We start from the raw sequence: 18,564 nt of genomic DNA on the forward strand, positions 1-18,564 counted from the left end.
GTACTATTACCCCTTGTGGAAACCAATCTCTGTTCATTGCCCAACAAGTTGTTCTCCTCATAAAGGAAATGGTATAAGTGCAACAGGTGGTGTTAAGTTAAAGCTGACCTGTGTAATGACTTGGTACATGACTGGTGAGCACATGGGCTGCTGCAGCTAGCAGAAACATGGGATGCAAGCTTAGCAGGAAGCCTGCACTTATGGCTTTCCTGGCTGGCACTGCTGGGTGCTGCCTCCTCCCCTCCCATGTTCCTCTACTCTTTTAAGGCTTTGTGGTGAAAGTTTGCAACAACAGTTACGTAGTTTTTATATGTTTGGAGCAGATTCTTTGTGAAGAAGCCAGATTCTGAATTCAAATAGCTTCAGGTAGGTTTAGATGTTCTATACCTCAAAATGAGTTCCTGCTGTCTGATTTCAAGCAAGAGAGCCTTCCCATGTGCAGTGTGCTGGACCCAGCCAGTGGCATAATCCCTCCTGTATTCATTCACATGCTCTAACTCTCCAAAAAAGACCTTGACAGGCCATTTCTTTTAGAACTATATACTGCTAATAAACTTTGAATTGCATGGGATTATAAGCTTTCCAAGAGAAACTTTGTTAACTCATTTATCTTTTACCCATGCATTTTTCGCCTTCAACCAATCTAAGCACCAGGAGACAGTTAACCTAATGGAATAGACTAGAATTCATAGTTTGTCACTGCTTTAGCATAAGTTAGCTTTTTCAGCAGTGGTTTTTAAATACAGGACATGTATTTTTAGAGTGGTATGGGTAAGGGGTTGATGTTTGGGGGTGCAGATCTTCAGCTGTTTTTTGCATTTGAAATAACTGAGACATAGTGGTTGTAAAAGCTGATGGCTTAATAGTTCCAAAATTCATCTTCCTTTGATAAAGTTAGGTAATGCATTAGTTACATATCAGGTTTCTGCATGCAGCTGGGTTTGGAGGTGCAGAGCTCACCTTGTGGCACAAGGGTGTGTGCTTTGGGTAGTGTGCCTTCAGGCAGAGTCGAGCCTATTCCTTGGTGTCCCTCAGGACCCTGTATCCAGCATGGAGCAGTTGTACTGGTCAGACCTTTGCGAGGGCTTTGCTTTGGGATTTGGCTATGGATTTTTTAGGTTGTCTTTGAAATGGTGTTCTAATTTTATAAGAAATCTTTTTTTCCCTTTGTTCAGAAATTCAGTAAGTTCACAAGTAAGAAAGTCTGTAAGAGAAAAATGCTTCCTCTGGGAAATGTAGCTTATTTTAGTTGGGGAAATTTCAGTTTTACTACTTAGTGAAACTCCTAATTGGTGTTATTAAATCCCAACCTCAAATGAAATACAATAATTTGCAAAGAAATTGCCTTGAAAATTAGTCTTCCAAACATGTCTCCCTTCCCCCTTTTAATTGCTACACTTCTGTGTGTTGATGTAGAGAAAATCTGATATTCTGTAATTATTGCCTGTGCTGTACTTGGGCTGTAGTAAAAAACGTGTGGATGTGCTTGTTTCTGTCCTTGTGTTATATTTAATGAAAGATAAGACTCCTGAATAAGTAATGCAAAAATAGAAGGTGCTTTACCTGACCAGGGTACATGGAATGTTATGTTGTTTGAAGAGAATTTCTACAGGAAGCAAGGAGATTTCCTTCTAATGCTAAACAGTCTTCCTCAGGTGTGTCTCTGGAGTTGAAACTATTCCTTGGGAGACTGGATATTTTGGTAACATCTTAAATGCCTTTAATGAATTGGGGCCTTATTAACAAGTATCATTCAATTAAGGAATGTATTCCCTTCTGATTTTCTGAAGTAGGCAACTTGAATATTTACTTAAGTGTTAGCAGTCATCCCAAAGGAATTTCTATCTTAATTTCTATCTTAATACCTTAATAAAAGACCCAGCACTGACTGTACCCTATAAAAATTATCAGGATCTAGGAAAGCAATAATAAATGCTTCAGTCAAAATAGTATTAGCCAAGATATCCCCTACCTGTTCAAAATGCTGAGTGGGTACATGTCCTACAGCCAGGCCCCATCCTTGGGTTTGGACCACAGCCCAAGAGCTGCTTCATATGTGACAACCTTGTGCAAGGGCTCTGCTCAGGACAAGGAGAAGAGCTGAGATTTGGGCTGTTGGGGTGGGTTTTAGTCATGTCATGTTAATGCTTCCTATTTACTGATCTTTTCCACCTGTAATTAATGCCGTTTTATGCTCCCTGATCCCTCCATCCTCAGTAAGGTTGCAAGTAGGGAAGAGCTGTCTCTCATTTTTAAATATCTTTATTTTGCTAAGAGCATTGGATAAGCTGGTGAAAAAAACACAGTAATTCTCCAACTTCAAGTCTGCCTTTTAGGTAAGGGCTGCCCAATATTTTTAGTGATTCCCTTGGCCATGCCTGTAAAAGACACAGGACTGGGCATATTATTTTTCTTAGGAAGGAAAAAAAGCATAGATACATTACAGGTTGAAAAAGGAACCTGATTTTTAAATACATGAAATGTCAACTTAATATTTTATTAATGGAGGAAGAGAACCTGTGTTCAGTCAGTCTGTGCTGATGCTGCCAGGCACATCAAAATTGTAGTGCCTTGTTATTCCTGGCACACTTTAATAAGTAAATAGCAGCTAAATAATGTACTGACAGTCAAGGCAATTACGTACACATAATTTATAACAACATAATGAGTTTGGGGTCTCCCCCTCTCCTTTTGGGATCAGATTAACTATTGAAACACTACAAATAGAAAACCTAGAAATGTTGTGTAGAAGGAAACGACATTAGGTAGGGGTTAGAAGTTTGTTGTATATGGAAAAAAGAAATAAGGATTTTCAAACTGGTATAATAAATGGTCTGGCTGGCAGCTATCCTTTGATTTTTATTTTTGTAGTTCCACAGAAAAAGCATAGCCTACTTGTGCAGGTGAGATACAAACTGAAAAGAATGCTCTTGTGTTATGTCCACTGCTACTGGCTCTGATAACTTCCTCTCCCCGCTTTTTTGTGTGTCTTCAATCATCTTGACTCGTGGAAGCACCACCATAAATCACGTGAGGGTTCCAGCAGTTGGGAAATCAGTGTCCACCTTGGTCTTTGAATATGGCTTCAATCTGATCGTTGAATGGATTCTCCTTGCCAAGCACTTGAGGCCACTCATGTAGTGCCTTCTGCCAGGTAATGCCTGTTCCAAGGGCTGAAGCAATCTGCAAACCACAAATGCTATCAATTTCTTGTGCCTCTATAATGCCAGCCTTTAGAAGACCCACACCATAAGGCAGACTGCCCAGTATAATCATGTGATGGACTGTAACCTCTAACGAAAGGAAATAACCCATTCCAGCCTCTTGAGCAGGGATAAATCCTTCTGAACAATAAAACTAGGGTGAGTGCCATATATCTGCAATCACTTGACCTGTCATTTGTCTAATAATGATAGTCTGTCTCCAACCATTTCTAGATGCCTATGGTGTCTAGTCCATAAACTGTTATTTAAAAGTGCTGAAGTCTGATTTTTTTTTTTTTCCACCAGTGAAACATTTTGAAAGTATATCAAAAGCACTGCCTGGGTATAATGCATAAAACTCTTGCAAGTCCAAAGGAATTCATGCTCCCAAATGCTTTTGGTACTTCTAATAAATGTTATCTGTGCTCTCCTGGGAGGAAACCACAGGTGTTGAGGAAAAAGAGGCCCAATTATTTCTAGTTTCATAACTACCTGTGTCTGATGCTCTAAGTTTGCACCTGCTACTGGGTTGTCTTTAGAGTTTTTTTCCCCATGAGACCCTCAGAAATGATAGAATACCTTTTCTCCTCAATATCCATCTCCCTCCAGCTTTCACAGAGGTTTTTGCCCTAGAAGTTATGTGCCAAAAAAAAAAAAATGTTATCTACTGTATTTCCAGGGTGAAAAACATCAGTGGTTTCAGAAAGGGACAGAGAGAAAAGCTCGAGTCTTGCTTGTCCAAGTTTTTATACCCTTTTAAGGCATTTTTATTATATTCCTGACCTGCAGTAATATTTGGCCTATATGGGAACTTTATTTTCAACCCAAACTTTTCAACACACTGATATTGATGCAATTATGAGGTTTAAATAACAAAGCCCTTTTTTTTAAGGGTCAAGGTGGGTTTATGAAATCAAACTATTTGAGTACTATTGTTTTGGAGTTTGGGAAGATACTGAAGCCTTTGGCGAATTTTCATGTGCTACTGTTTAAATCCTGTGCTTTAAAAGACGCTCTAATGATGGGATGGAAGACAAAAATCTTTCTTTTATTTAAGGGCTCATGTATAAACATTTGTGGGGTTGAGGCTCTTAGACTCTGGTCACTCAAAGTCTTGTTAAGCTAATGAAGGAATTGGGTCAGGGAAGAGGGATAGTGGTGATTTGTTCATTAGAGGTTTTTTTTCCTGGTTGCAGTTTCTGTTGTGACCAAATATTTTTCTAGGACACCCCATGGCAGCCAGGGGGCTGACACCAGTCACTGCTGGCATGGTAGTTTCCAAACCTCCACAAACCTCCCTAAGCCTTCCATGTGTGTTTTTTTTTTAGTGGGAATGGTGGGGTTGGTTAATTGGTTGGGTGGATGGGTAGTTTAAAAAACTCAACTGTCTTTGCATGGTACACCCTTTGCGAAGGTACCACTGAAGGTATGCTCTACAGTGTTCAGACTAATCCTGACTCTAATTTAAGGTATATGTGCCTACACTGCCCTAAATTAGGTTCTACACACACATAATTTCTTGATGCCCCAATGATTTCAATAATTAATGCTGGATGAGTAGTTTAGCATAGAGAAGGGTTTGTGACTCCAGAAATTGTTTTCTTGCAGGTCTTTTTTAAATTTCAGAGTTTCTGTATTTTGAGATGTGGTATAATTTTTATAAGCTTTGCAATTTTTTTTGTTGCTGTGAAAATGACAACTCCTAAGCAAGTTTTTAAAAGGAGGTATTACCCATTCCTCACAGAGCCCTGGGTGACTGCAACTGGGAGGCAGCTGTGTTTTTTCAGCAGCTTCTGGCTAACTGTTTTCCCCTTCTGCATCAAACAGGTAATAGGCATGATTCTCAGCCAAGTGTAAATACCCAACTGATCTGATACGTGTCACTTCAGCTTTTCCTCTTTATTTCTGGCTGGAACATGCTTTGCTATGACTTAAGGAAGAAAAAGGGAGAAACTAATCACACTCAAGCTGTGCTTTCTTGCCTGTACATAAATGTTAAGAATCTTCCAAGCATCTCTGGTTCCAGTTTGTGATTCTCAGGGCTTTTGCATTCTCCCTGGAAACATCATAAAAGCAAGAAATAAAGATGTTTATCCAGGATCCTGTTGAAATGCATGGCCCTGTCACCGAAACAAAGCAATCGACTGTTCTAGAGGGAAGTGGTATCCTTGAAGCCATCTGGCATTCACAAGGATTTGCAGTGAAATTTTGTAGTAAGGAGGAGATGCTGAAGGAAATCCCTGGCCTCCCTCTATAGTCACTGGGAAGAGAAAGTCAGATTTTTCCCAAGGACAACCAAGCTGGACTTTGGGGAATGGTATCTCAAAAAACAGCTCTAGAGGGAACTTGGGAGGACTGAGTGAATCTCTTTGCTATTAGGTTAAAAGTAAATGGTGTGAATTTCCTCCACCTCCATGCTGAGCTGCATGTTTTAGAAAAAAACTTTATGGAGGCAAATTTTAGCTTTGAAACTTTAATGAAATGCAGTTATGCCAATTATGAGTGTTTTGGTTGCTCCCTCCTGTTTTGCAACTTAAAAAAAATCATGGAGAAAAACCCTTTTCCCCACAAGAAATTTACAGGAAGAGAATGTGGTTCTAGGCCCAGCTCAACAAATCAGTACTTGGTGTTTATCCCATCTTTCATGATTTTTTCATATAAAATATTGCCTGGAGTGGGGACCATGGGGGGCTATTTTTTCCAGGCTAACCTAACCCTTGTCCCATGCATGAAAAACCACACCAACTTTGATGGGACAGGGCAAGTACGGCCTTTTTTCTTATTTGCTTTTCCTTCTCCTTGCAAGGTATGCAAGATTTAGTTAGAAAGGTTCAATTCCCTCCCATATCCCTCCAGAATGTTTGGAGGACCTCTGGACTCCTGGATATATGTTCTGACACCTGCTTCTGCCATGCTGCCATATTCTGCCCATTGCTGTAGTGCAGTGATTAGGGATCACCTAATGATCACACTTGCCAGCTCAGCCTTGTGTTGAAAGGGGCACAGACAGTGGTTCCTTCATCCCAAATGTCAAAATTTCTTTGCATTGAAAGCAAGAGCTAAGGTGTTCCCTTTGGAGTGCTTCTCAATCCAAAAATTGGGAATTATTTGTCAGGTGTTTTGAGAGCTACAGAGGGAAAATTCAGCAGAGATGTGCTAGCTAGGTATCTTATCTGTTGTATTTATCAAGCTGCCTGTGAGGTGTGGGGAATAGCTGCAGGGATGGAAGCAAGAGTCTCTGTTCACTTGGAAAGCTGCATGGAATCAATCCTCTCTCACTAGGCACCTCTGTGTGCTGCAAAAACCATACCTAGCCAGAGGCAGTCGTGTCAGGAGAAAGTAAAACTTTTAATAAAACTTGTATGAGGAGTGAGTGAATTGTGTACCATTTTCCTTAAGAATACTCTAAAATAGCAGTCTCTGCTCACACTTCCCCTTCTATTTATGAAGAGAGTTACTCTTTTGGGGCAGAATGCTACGTCTCAGTCCAAATAGTGGTATGTTGATAACAGACTTCTCTAACAGGAAAAGAAAAATGGATTTACAATGGTGGATGTTTGGATAAGGCTAATTAATAAAACCTAGGGGACAATAACTCACTTGAAGTGAGGCATATCTACAGCTGACACCTTGACTGTAAGGGAAAATGTATCTATAAAAGCATTAACGTCATCCTAACAGCAGGAGGGAGAGATCATAACCACTGCAGGATGCCAGGTCCAGAGGGAGTGAAATATGGCAGTGCTTGACTGCATCTTGTAGCTCAGCACTCTGGGGGCTGCAAGCAGGTTTGCAGGTGCCCTTCAATGTCCTTTTGTAATTTTCTTGTGGCGTAAGAAGGATCCTGTTAAATAGTTGCTGCCTTCAACTCTGCTACCTTGCAGCTGCTGGTGGGATACAGGATTTGTGCAGGAGGCTGAATGAAAAGCTGTGATATGACAAGCCTGGCTGCTACTGTGGCCTGGTGCTGGGGGTTATAAGAAACCTCTGGCCAGCCTTAGGCCAGGGAAAGACAAGAAAATAATGCAAAAGTTTCCATTGAACTCCAGACTTCATATTGCAATTTCCCCAGATGGCAAGGTTGGGAAGGGGGGTTGTTTTATCACTGTTTTCACTCTCATTTCATTTGCCAGGTTTTCTCTAATTGCTTCCTTGCAAAAGGCCTGCAGCAAAAAATCAAGGCACACTTTCTCCACATCCCCAGGTTGTGAGTTCATACTTTCATGCAGCTGTCTCCTGGTACTTGTAAAGTAGACAGGAAGCAATTTCTGCTATGTAGGAGTCTCTCTTCAAACAGGAGGATTTTGTAGTTTGGTAATGCTAACCAAGGCATTGTATGGCCCTGAGTGATTAACATGGGTATAAAAGATAGCACCTAAAGCATCTATTTTGCCTTTGTACTTCCTCCTGCAGGTCTCCCCTAGCTTAATTGACAGAACAGTCAATGTAGAAGCTGCTGAAATGCTGGAATCCATCAATGCTTGTAACTCATTCCCATGGAAGTGTTCCACTGACTGCTCTTTCCCAGTGTGGAAAGCAGCATCACATTGGGTCATCTGTAGATGGGGTTGTTGGAGTCAACACATGCAGGGCATTATTCCACAATGCAAAACTGGCCCATAAATGCCATGATTCTGAGCAGGGGGAGCTAGAAAGTGGCTGGGCAGTGTGGTGGAGTTTGCTTGTGACGGAGACTGACTGCTGCTTTGCTCTGCACCTGTGTTTGAGACCTTCAAGTAGTGTATAGAAAACCAACTGGCTTTGTTTGCAGCTGACTGCAGAACATGATCTCTCCATGTGTTTTTGTCAAAAAAAAAAAAAAAAAAAAAAAATTGAAGTGAGCATGGTGGGAACCAGGCAACCTCACGCTAGATCATCAAACGCAAGCAAGGACTTAGAGTGGAGCAGCTGCTTCTCCTTCCCTTTTGTTTATTTCTGTAATAAACAAGCTATAAACCTTCTCCTTCCACCTATCCTAGGAGGCCAAACAAGCAAGTGAAAAAGTAATAAGGTGTAGCTGCTGAGAAGCAATTTAAATTTATAACTTCAAAAAGAATCTTTGTTCCAGAGTGTGACAGGCAAACCTTCAGCCTCAGAAGCTGCAGGGCTGGAGGGGCCCTGTCTGGTTTCTGCAGTGCTGCCTTAACTATTCTGATCCTGCAAAACTCCCGTGGGTGTTTGGGCAGGCAGCTGGCCAGCTTAAGTGGCAAGGATCAGTTTTTATGCATTAAGACCTGTTTGGCCACGATACTGGTTAGTGAGGGAAAGAGGCAGACGACCTAGCAGGAGTCAGAGCGGAGTGCAGCCATCAGAAATAGCGGAGCTGCAGCTGTCATTTAGATTGGCCAAAGAAGGCACCCTGGCTTGTATCAGCAGTAGTGTGGCCAGCAGGACCAGGGCAGTGATTGTCCTCCTGTACTCAGCACTTGTGAGGCTGTGCCTCAAACCCAATGGTCAGTTTTGGGCCCCTCTCAACAAGAAAGACATTGACCTGCTGGAGCTTGTCCAGAGAAGAGCAACAGAGCTGGGGAAGTTTTTTACCCTGGAGAAAAGGAGGCTGAGGGGGAGATCTTAGTGCTCACTACATCCTAAAAAGATATGATGAGGTGGGGGTTAGTTTCTTCTCCCATGAAACAATTAACAGGACATAAGGAAATGGCCTGAAACTGCATGGGAGAGGGATTAGGTTAGATATTAGGGAAAATTATTTCAGGGAAAGGTTGCCTAGCATTGGAACAGGCTGCCAAAAGAAGTGGGTGCACTACTATCCGTGGGGGTATTTAACATGTGCTTCTTTGATGACACGGTTTAGTGGTGGACCTGGCAGTGTTAGGTTAATGGTTGCCCTCCATGATCGTAGAATCTTTCTAACCTAAATGATTCTGTGACTTCCTCTTCTTTAAAATAGACAGGTTCCCCAAATCTGCATCCCTGTGACATGCCAGCTGGATGCCTGGGACAGCAACAGGCACCAGAATCCCACATGCTCCCACATCCCACCTGCTCCCACCCATCTCCTGGGGCCGGGTTTTTACCTGGCTGGGGTGGAAGCCATCGACTGGCTCGATCAGCTGCCAGGATTCACCTCCCATCTTGCGCCACTCCTCGGCCGCTGCAAAGGGCACAAGCAGAGGGGTTTAGCACCCGCCCAGAGAGGAACCCCCTCCTCCTCAAAGCATCGCTGGTATTTTTAGGCACACGACAGCTCTGTGTGAAGATTATGATAATTCACATGGAGTTGTCAGAGCCTATAGTGTGTACCATCCCCTCTCCTTGGGGCAGTATTTAAGCCTTTATTGTTATTTTTTTCCTCTGCGATATTTATGCAAAGAAGTGCTTTGAACATAAATGATCGTAAAACAATTCACTTTCCCTCCCAACTAAGATGGATGCTGTAGCAAGTAAAGCTGTAAATTATTTAATACTGATTTAATATTTTGCATTTCCCATGTTAGTTGCATCTTCAGCAGTGCAAAAGAAAAAAACAGATAAAGAAACAGCACTTTTTAGAGAAAGAGATGGTAACAGAATATTCACATGGGCTGAAGTCTGCATGAACAGACTGTCATTTTGTTACTTATCTTTCAAGTGGTCTTTTTCAACTCCAACAAAATAACCTTTTGAATTACATAAGCGTGACATTCAATGCAAATGATGCTGTGCTGTAAGCCCTGGAGCCATTAGAGAAGTAAAAAGCTTTCTCTCTTTAAAAGGGCTGCCGAGTGATCAAACATGGGACTAGTGGATATGGCATTAACAGACTGTAAATTCAATAATTCCTTTCATAATGACAGATTAGGAATTCTTAATAGCATTATGCAAGCATCCTGTCAAGGGGAAAATATTCTCCATTCAAGTGCCACAGTTTGATCTGGGCTCACTGCTGGTTTTTGGACCTTGGCTATTATGTCAAAAAGTGATTTCTGGGTCCCACGCTAACTCTAATTCACAGAAAGGTGATATTCCTGCTTTGACTGTAGAAACCCACTTGTGATGCTTGAGGCAGTGCCCAATGTAACCTATTTCAAGACATGGGGCTTGTAGCTGTTTCAAATTTGCAGTGTGTTGGGCATAACACATACTTATTTTAGATTCCACTATGCACTGCACATACAGATGCACAGTGAACTTACCTAACCCCTTATACATGATATTGTACATTGAGTAAAAGGCTGTGTACCGTGTTTTAGTACATTTGTAGTTCATTTGTAGAGAGACTACTGTTCCAGTGCCAGAAACAGCATAGGAGGAAGTAAGATATGTATCAAGATAGGTCAGTTTATACTATTATATCTGATCTCCAAAAATCCTAGAGCAGTCGAGCAAATACCCACCAGCTGAGTATGTCCAGAGCCTGTCTTAGAAATGCCTGTTGCCTTGGCTGGACTAGACTAGAGCTTGCTCCCATCAACACCAAGGAAAAGGCATAACAAGCCTATCCCCTTCTTTATTGAACTGCCTCATAAAGGAACCACTAGTCAAGGTCAACGTGTGAGCTTGAGTGCCCACCTAAATCTAGAATAAATGCTAATATACTCAAATTTTACTCAGAGAAAACTGGGAGCTGCTATGTACATATATTTGCCCAGGCCAGCCTGAAATCTATGTACTCAGTGTGTAGCCACTGCTAAATATTTGATGTCTGGAGAGTTTAGGAGAGGATTTGCTGCTTCCTTCAGAAAGGGACCAGAAAAGTAGGTCAGCAGCCTTAGCTGGCTTTTGAGCACACTCGCAATCTGACAGCTTTCCTGATGGCAAGCTCGAATCCTTGGCTCCAGGGCTGCAGGAAATTTTGCAAAGTGTCTTTCAAAGCTGATGTTTGTATATGCATGTGTGATTTTGTTTACTTTATTTATTTAACATGATGTAATCAAGAGCAGCAAATTATATTAAGGTGTTTCCTTTTGTGAAAGTAAATAAATTAACTAAAGTTAGTAATTGAACTTATTAAAGTAATTTGCCTACCCAGCAGGTAGTTCATTCCAAATCCTAATGACTTGTTAAATATTAAGTAGCTGAGGCAAAAGCCACCAGGAGACTTGGACACCCTTGAAACTCTGTGCTAAGAGAATGAACTTGACAGTGGAGCCCACCTCTCTGACAGAAACTTGGACAGAAAGACTGCCTCTCCCATCCTCACTTTTTTACCTCCTTGTCCTCCATATGGTCTTCATGAGACCCAGAACCAGCTTCCTGAATTGGGTCATGTTGGATAAAGTAAGTTTGTGAATTTTGCTAGGATTTGGCCGCCAAAGCAAATTTTTAAAAAAAAATAATCTTAGGTGCTGTGGCAGCTTCATGCTTTCAAGGACAGCCAAGCACTAATGGGGAGAAGCATTAGAGAAGTACACTAAAATATTGACAAGGGCCTTCTGTCCCTTTGTGGCTTTGGATTTAGATGTTTGCATGCTGGGATTTAAAATATGGTCCCCAGACAAGATTTTTCAATAAGGACTGCATGGATCTACCTCTCTACGTGAATATAAAAACAAGAAAATTCAGATCAAGTTATTTTCCTAATTATTATATACTACTCTTTGAATGTAAACATTCAGGCTATCTGGGAGAGGCCCCAAGGTGGCAAGTGCTGGAGCTCCTGCCTGGTGAACAGAGGCTGAGGAACAGGGATGGTCCATCCCAGGGAAGAGCCTGTGGGAAGACAATGAGGATGGGGCCAGCCTCTTTACAGCAGTGCACATTGGGAGAAGGAGAGATAAGTTGTAACACGGGAGATTCAGGCTGGATATTGAAATAGAAAGCTGTTTTCCTACTTTCCCTTACTGTCTGATTACTTGTAATATGTCGCCCAACTCAAGCCTTCATCTCAAGCTGATCCTTATTTTTAAAAAGGAGTGTGTTCCTCCTTGTGATTAATCTGAGCTGATGTTAGGTGTTGCCTCAAGCTGGACCCTTGTGTATCTTGCAAGGCAAGCAGAGCTGAGAGGGATTCAGGGACAGGTGTTGGCCCCAGCCCCACAGGGACACTGTCTACTCATGCTCATGAATAATGACAAAAGTTTCCCGGGTGCTTTGGTTTATTTTTAAGTGTCAGTTTCAGAAGAAAGTGATTTATGTAATGTGTTTACCTAACGTCACTAAAGATCACAGAAGGACAAGTTTTGTAAGCTCTTCAAATCAAAAGTTACAGTAGTATGCAGGTGTTTAAAAAAACATAGGAAAATTGCCAGTTATTCCTGGGAGAGGTGCTTCTACTTTTGGGAAGAGTGAGAGGGTGGCTGTGTTATTGAGGCAGGAAAATGGCTGATGAAAGATCTCCTTCCCAAGTCCCTGCTCAGCCCAGAGGAGGTAGCTTGAAGCCCAGTCAGTGATGAAGTGAACTACATCTCATGAAGACCACTTTGACCACTACAAGTATGCATCTTCAGCCTACATAACCCGCTACAAAAGCAATGTTCAAAAATAAAACCAAACCTTATGGACCAATATGGTTTGAGATTTCTTTTTTTTTTTTCTTCATCAGCCTGAGAAGCTGCAGTGGACAAGCAGGAGGCCTTCTTAGCAGAGGCACATCTCTTGTCCTTGTCACTTTGCTACCCAAGAGAAAGTGGCCAGGGTGCTGTGCATCACTGGTGGTGGGTGCCAGAAGCTGGGACCAGCGGGAACGCTGTGCTTGCCAAGGTAGTGGTGGGATCTTGTTTCAGGAAAGGTGCCTGGTTACCCCAGCCATGGAAGCCAGGTGAAGCTGGCACTAAGGATACCTCCTTGGCCACAGCCCTGACAGCATGGTCACCTAGGCTGACTGGCTGTACTGTCCTTCTGGTACAGAGCCAAAATATGAGGAGCATATCAGCAGGCCAGAACTTGGGTAAATGCTTTGTGAGAAAGACAGGGTAAAAAACAACTTACTTTGTCTCAGTGGGAAATCCATGTAGAAAATATCAAAGTTGGCAAATTTCTCAGATCTTGCTATTTCTTTCAGGACATTGGAAAGTTGTAACGCTCTCTGCAAAAATCAAACTATTTAATGACTGTTCATTTCTATTCGTGTTGCTTTGCATGGATTCAGCTTTTGTCACTGATGTACAGGCAGGATTTTGAAAGCTAATGTTGCCCTTTCTTCTGGGGGACCAGAGGTGAAATGAGGCTCTTCTTCAGAACATGGATTTGCATGAGCACCACCAGCCTTTGGACTACCCAGTTCATCCTCACAGACTGCACTGAGGCCTCAGCTATTTCGTAAGTTTATTACAGCATATGATTATTTCACTGGAGACTTCTTTAAGTAGTGCCCCTATGCTTATATAAATATTCTAAGTTTTTTGCTTTTGGAGCTGTTTCTTAAAGAAATGCATAACTTTTCTGCAAGAGAAATCTCTTTTCCTATTATCCTTGCCACTACTAAATTGGGGGTGATAATACTTATCTATGCAGACCAAATTCCACCCTTACTTTCAGAAGAGTAAATTACCATCACTGAGCGTCTAATACATCCAGTGTAATTTCTGCAGCCATAACAGAGATCAGGATCTCCTAAATATTTAAATTGTGCAGTTTGGATAATAACACAGACAATTAGTTTCAGACAGGGGCTCAGAATGATTAATTCATACCCTGCAGACATATGCATTGTTCATGGACAGAAGTTACATGTACTCTATGTTCTGTATCGTTGGTATGAATATATAAGGTGCAATCCTGCAAACGTTTAGGAATGTGCTTACTAGCCTCTTCTGAGCTCAGGAGGAACAGGGCATAAAATGAAATACATATCTAAGCTTTGGTGGAATTAAGCTCATATTTTGTTGTTTAGTGAATGTAAACATTAATACAACCATAAACAGAGACAACACCTTTGATAATATTTTGTTACTGTCTCCCTTTACATGGCTGCAGGAAACTGCTGGGATTAAAAATCAGCTTGTACTATAAGAAAATAAGTGTCTGTTTTTATGTGACATTCACTTCTGCAGCCAGATATTTAGGGTGAATTTTAAGACATCTCTGTTCTGTCCATTCCCATTGTTGCACTGAGCCTGGATGCTCCCTGGTCACACCATCTGGTGATTAAGACCACAGAAATGTGTCTGAAGACGATTAGCACAAATCCTAAATGAAAACAGGGTAAGGCTCTTGTTCTCAGGACCTGATAGCACAGCCAGAAAAATCTATGCAGCTGGCTTGTCATACCAACAGCTCCCTTGATTCAAAAGCCTTTCCTTTCTTATCAGGCACATTTTCTTCTTAAAGAACATGAACCTGAACAGTTCTGTCTCAGGTAGATCACATCCCTTGAGCATAAATTTGGGTAGCTGAGAGGTTGTAACAGCAATACTTTTACAAATCCCTTAACTTGAGCATGCTGCCTCCCAGAGCCTGAGGGGCATTGGAAAGAATAATTGTGGATGTTTCCACAACTTCTCCTTGCCTTTGGAAGAAAAAAAAATTGTTCGGACATTTTGCCTCTGAGGCAATTGGGCTTCTCTCCACAGACACGGGGCAGTGTCTGAGCACTGGGGTGATCCCACTGCAGCCCCACTGAGACTTACCTCTGAGGTCAGATTCCTGAGGGTCTCATTGGGGGTCAGCCAGCCACTGCAGGGGCTCACCTGGGCAGGCATGAGGAGAGGGGCTTTAGCAGCAGACCAGGATGAAAGGGGGGCTCCTAAGGTACATCAGCAGACCTTACCTGGAGGCAGTCGAGGAAAGAGTAGAGTTGACTGTACGTGACATCCTTGTTCAGTTGTCCTGCAAAGCACAGAGAGAAAAATATCGTGTGCCCAACAGCCAAATGTGACTTCGTTCTGCACGTCTGTGCATTCCTGTGCCTTACACCCCTGGGTGGGAAGAGGCACCCCAAGAGCCTCACCACACCCCCAACCCCCAGGGCACTCTCCCACCACCAGAGCTGGGGTGCAACAGAGGTGGCAGGATCAAGGATCCTTCCTGCTAAGGTGCCCATGTCCTCACAGTGTGCAGAGCCCCATACCTGCTTTTCCTGCATCCCTCTCCTGCCTTTCATAGGTGATTTGTCTCACGTGTGGGGTTAGTCATCACAGCCTATGCCAACCTCCAAAGTGCATGACTGATATTTTCCCATTAACCTGTCTCTCACCCACCAAAGAAATGCAGGGTTTGCAAAGCTGAGTTTCGCATTTACTTCGCAGAGGTTGGCCTTAAAAGGGAGAAACAACTTTGCTGTCATAGAGGGAAGTGGTTATGCTTGTGTGGGGGAGGAAATTCGAGTACCAAGTCAAGCACCCAGCTAACATTCTGTAAAATTCACTGTGCTATGCAATAGCCTGGCTTGTTGAGAAAATTATCCATTTTCTCAATCTTTTTGCTTCTTTGGTAACTACAACTAAGATGGGAATTAAACGACCACATTTTTTTGTATTAGTTGTTTTATTGTTTGTAGTACAGTGATCATCCCATCAGGCTTTGATACTTTTGCAGTACTGAAGTAGGATTTTCTCATTGTTGTTTTTAGGAGCTGCAAAGTATAGTCTCTCCCAAGTGAAATGGGCTTCTCAGGTTGCCTTGCAGTGGTTCTCTGATACAGATGTGTTTCCTGCCTTTCACACAGCTGCTCGGGAAGAAAAAGGTGGGGAGTTTAAAGATCTAGGAACACTTCTGGCTATTTGGATGTTTCAGAATCCTGTAGCTTGAAGCATCAGACCTTGGGATGGGCTGTTGTGGGGACCAGGGATTTGGCAGAAAGACAGACTGATGTCTGGTCATGGTTGACTGGCAGCCAAATGGGGAAAACTGCTCACAGTCTGTTGGAGGATGTGCCAGAAGGGATCCCTCGCTGCAAAACGTGTTGCTTAGGATTAATTGGGTCCCTCCAAGGCAAATCAGCCCCTCTGAAAATTTTCCAACTGATCCTGTAGTTAATCACTCCTGATTTGGCTATGTGTTGTCTGTGATAATTAGATACCTAGTCAGAGGAACTGTTGCTGTGATAAACATGCACTCAAGGGAAGAAATGTGTTTATGTGACAAAAAATTAATTATGACAGGTTTCCCCTGCCTTGAAAGGAGTAAGATTTTTCTCTTTTTTTTCCTAAATTTTTTTAATTGGTACTAGTATAGTGGTTATGAGAGAAAAATATAGGAATAGAAATGGGAAAGATGTGAGCCCATTGGTAATTACTAGGGCATCTTGGGGAAACCACAACACAGCTGCAAGCTGTGTTACCCAGTGGTTGCCAAAATCATCTGAAGTTGAAATCTACCATTTTAATTATGTGATTTAGCTTCTCTCTCTCTTTGCTGGTGAGAACTATTATGACAACAACTTCCTGCTTGTCAGATGCAAAAAAGATTCTTTTACTCCTATAAAAGTAAGTACATGCTTTTGGTCTAGAAAGCCAAGGAGTGAGTGGTCTGTTAATGGTCTGAGGTACTGTGCCATTCACACCCTGAGATGACAAGATCCTAAAGGCAGCTTCCAATTCTCTGAAAAAAAAAATGCCCCAAAGCACTTTATGCTCTGAGGGAATGTCCCAAAACATGCCTGCACACAGTATGAGGTTTCAATCATCACATATAGCTAGTGCAGGAGGTGCCGGGCACCCAGCACTGGCAGAAAATTTATTTCTCTAATATAAAAAAAGTCTTTTGCAACCCTCTGACTTAATCTTCTTCCTTGGTCCACACATCAGTTAGTGTAAACCAAATGCCTATCTCCACCTATAAGAAAATTCAGGATGAAGTGCAGGCAGTCTGGCCACAATTTTGGGCTAAGACTGAGGTAGAACAGCTTGTTTATACCACCACAACATGTGTTGAGCCTGGTTTGGAGCTGGGTGAGTATGGTTGTGAGGGAACCAGGCAGAATAGGGGTCTAACCTGTCCTGCACTGGAAGTGGTAAGACCTGTCATTTCTGCTTCTGCAGAACAGCCAATATCTGCCTCATATTTTTCAGATCTCCTCCACTCAGTCAGGTTTGCTTGAAGTCATCAATAGATTCATAGATTTTTTAAGGAGAGAAGCCAACATGAACAGGCAGATAACCAGGAGCCCCACAACACCTCAAATTTACCTAGAGGATGGTATCTGTCATGCAGGTTATCCCAGAGGAAGCGACCATCTACCAAGCCTGTTAAAATCACATGGCTGCCATTTGGAAGATGGGAGTCCAGGTATTGCAGAGCTTGCACCACATTGGAGAGCATTTCTTTGGGTGTGGTCATGTGGGCCAGCGTGTCACGTTCCCTAAAGAACAAGATGTCAATAGGACATTGTGTCAGGAATATGCCAAGAGGACATTGTGTCAGGAATACTGTGTCCCCAAAAGGGCACCTGAAAGAGTGTCATTTTCTCTGTTTGCTGCTCTTCCACATTAAGTCAGCTGAATAAAACATGAGAAAAGTGCTGTGATGTCTCTCACTGTCATGACCAAAATCAGACATGATATAAAAACCTCCCTCCCTCAGTGTACCCCATCTCTCTGCTAAAAACAGACAAATTAATCCCTTTTTTATAGAGTGGACTCCTGTTCTGGGTTAACCCCAGTGGACAGCTAAGGTCTCACACAGCTGCTCACCTGCTTTCCTTCCTCCATGTCCTCCCCAGTGAGATGGGGGAAGAAGAGAGAGTAACAGCAAGAAAACTTGGGGGTCAAGGTAAAAAACCAAACCAAAGCAGTTATTGTTCATTAAGTGAGGAAGAAGTAGAAGAAGAGAGAAGGCAGGCAAAGAAGTAGTGCAAAACCAATCCCTCATCACAGCAGGGTGAATGTAGGACTTCTTTCCTCATGGGCTCCTGTTACCTTACCTTCAACACTCCCTTTGATTATGCAAGGTAGGAATATCTAAGGTAGCTTCTTCTCTCGCATGTCTTACACCTCTTACTACAGCTCTCCAGGAGGGCAGGAGAGGGGTCTGGACAAATGTGTGAGCCTGAAGAGAGGTGATACCTAAGATTAAAATAGTCCATTGGGGTACAGGAGCTGTGCCAGTGTTCCACATGGACTGAATGCCCACATTTTGTGACTCATTGTCAGGCATGAACCTCTTCAATCCAGATTCCCCAGCTCAGGCTTATCCTTCCCCTCTTGTATTTAGCTGTAAATGCTGCAGGAGTGTGAGGGGAAATTAAATCCTAAAGTTGAAATACATTTCAATTTATATAAGAAAAACAAACAAGCAAAACTACCCTAGGCTGCCTGGAGAACACTGCTCTAGTTATGTTATTATAGCAACCACTTTATTACAGAAAAAGCATTCACGCACTCTCCCACCCAAGAGCTACTGCTGTGCTCTCATGGTGCTCGTGTCCATAACGGGCTGACAGCAAGGGGGAACACAGCCCTCAGAATGTTGTCCCATCCCATCAAGAGAGGATCCATACACCTTGGGACGCAGGGTCTTGTGACAGTTTTCATTCCATCTTGGT

The 18,564-nt window shown here is 42.5% G+C and overlaps 1 protein-coding gene across 5 annotated transcripts in view; it reads right to left on the bottom strand.

Annotated features, from left to right (window-relative positions):
- Positions 1 to 2,839: 2,839 nt before the first annotated feature.
- The window catches only part of AOAH (acyloxyacyl hydrolase), an 83,057-nt gene continuing 67,332 nt past the window's right edge, over positions 2,840 to 18,564 (bottom strand). For 3 of the 5 annotated variants that reach the window (XM_085573349.1, XM_085573350.1, XM_085573348.1), the window contains 7 exons: positions 17,210 to 17,382; positions 14,851 to 14,909; positions 14,711 to 14,770; positions 13,071 to 13,167; positions 9,239 to 9,315; positions 3,783 to 3,832; positions 2,840 to 3,183 (listed from right to left, as the gene is read on the bottom strand). In XM_085573349.1, the coding sequence (XP_085429475.1) occupies positions 3,027 to 3,183; positions 3,783 to 3,832; positions 9,239 to 9,315; positions 13,071 to 13,167; positions 14,711 to 14,770; positions 14,851 to 14,909; positions 17,210 to 17,382 (673 nt within the window). In that variant the 3' untranslated portion in view covers positions 2,840 to 3,026. The remainder of the gene's footprint in view (positions 3,184 to 3,782; positions 3,833 to 9,238; positions 9,316 to 13,070; positions 13,168 to 14,710; positions 14,771 to 14,850; positions 14,910 to 17,209; positions 17,383 to 18,564) is intronic. The other 2 variants (XM_021553287.4, XM_085573351.1) reach the window with 2 other exon arrangements.

The sequence above is a fragment of the Lonchura striata genome, chromosome 2, assembly GCF_050655825.1.
Source record: "Lonchura striata isolate lonStrDom1 chromosome 2, ASM5065582v1, whole genome shotgun sequence".
NCBI classification, from domain to species: Eukaryota; Metazoa; Chordata; class Aves; order Passeriformes; family Estrildidae; genus Lonchura; species Lonchura striata.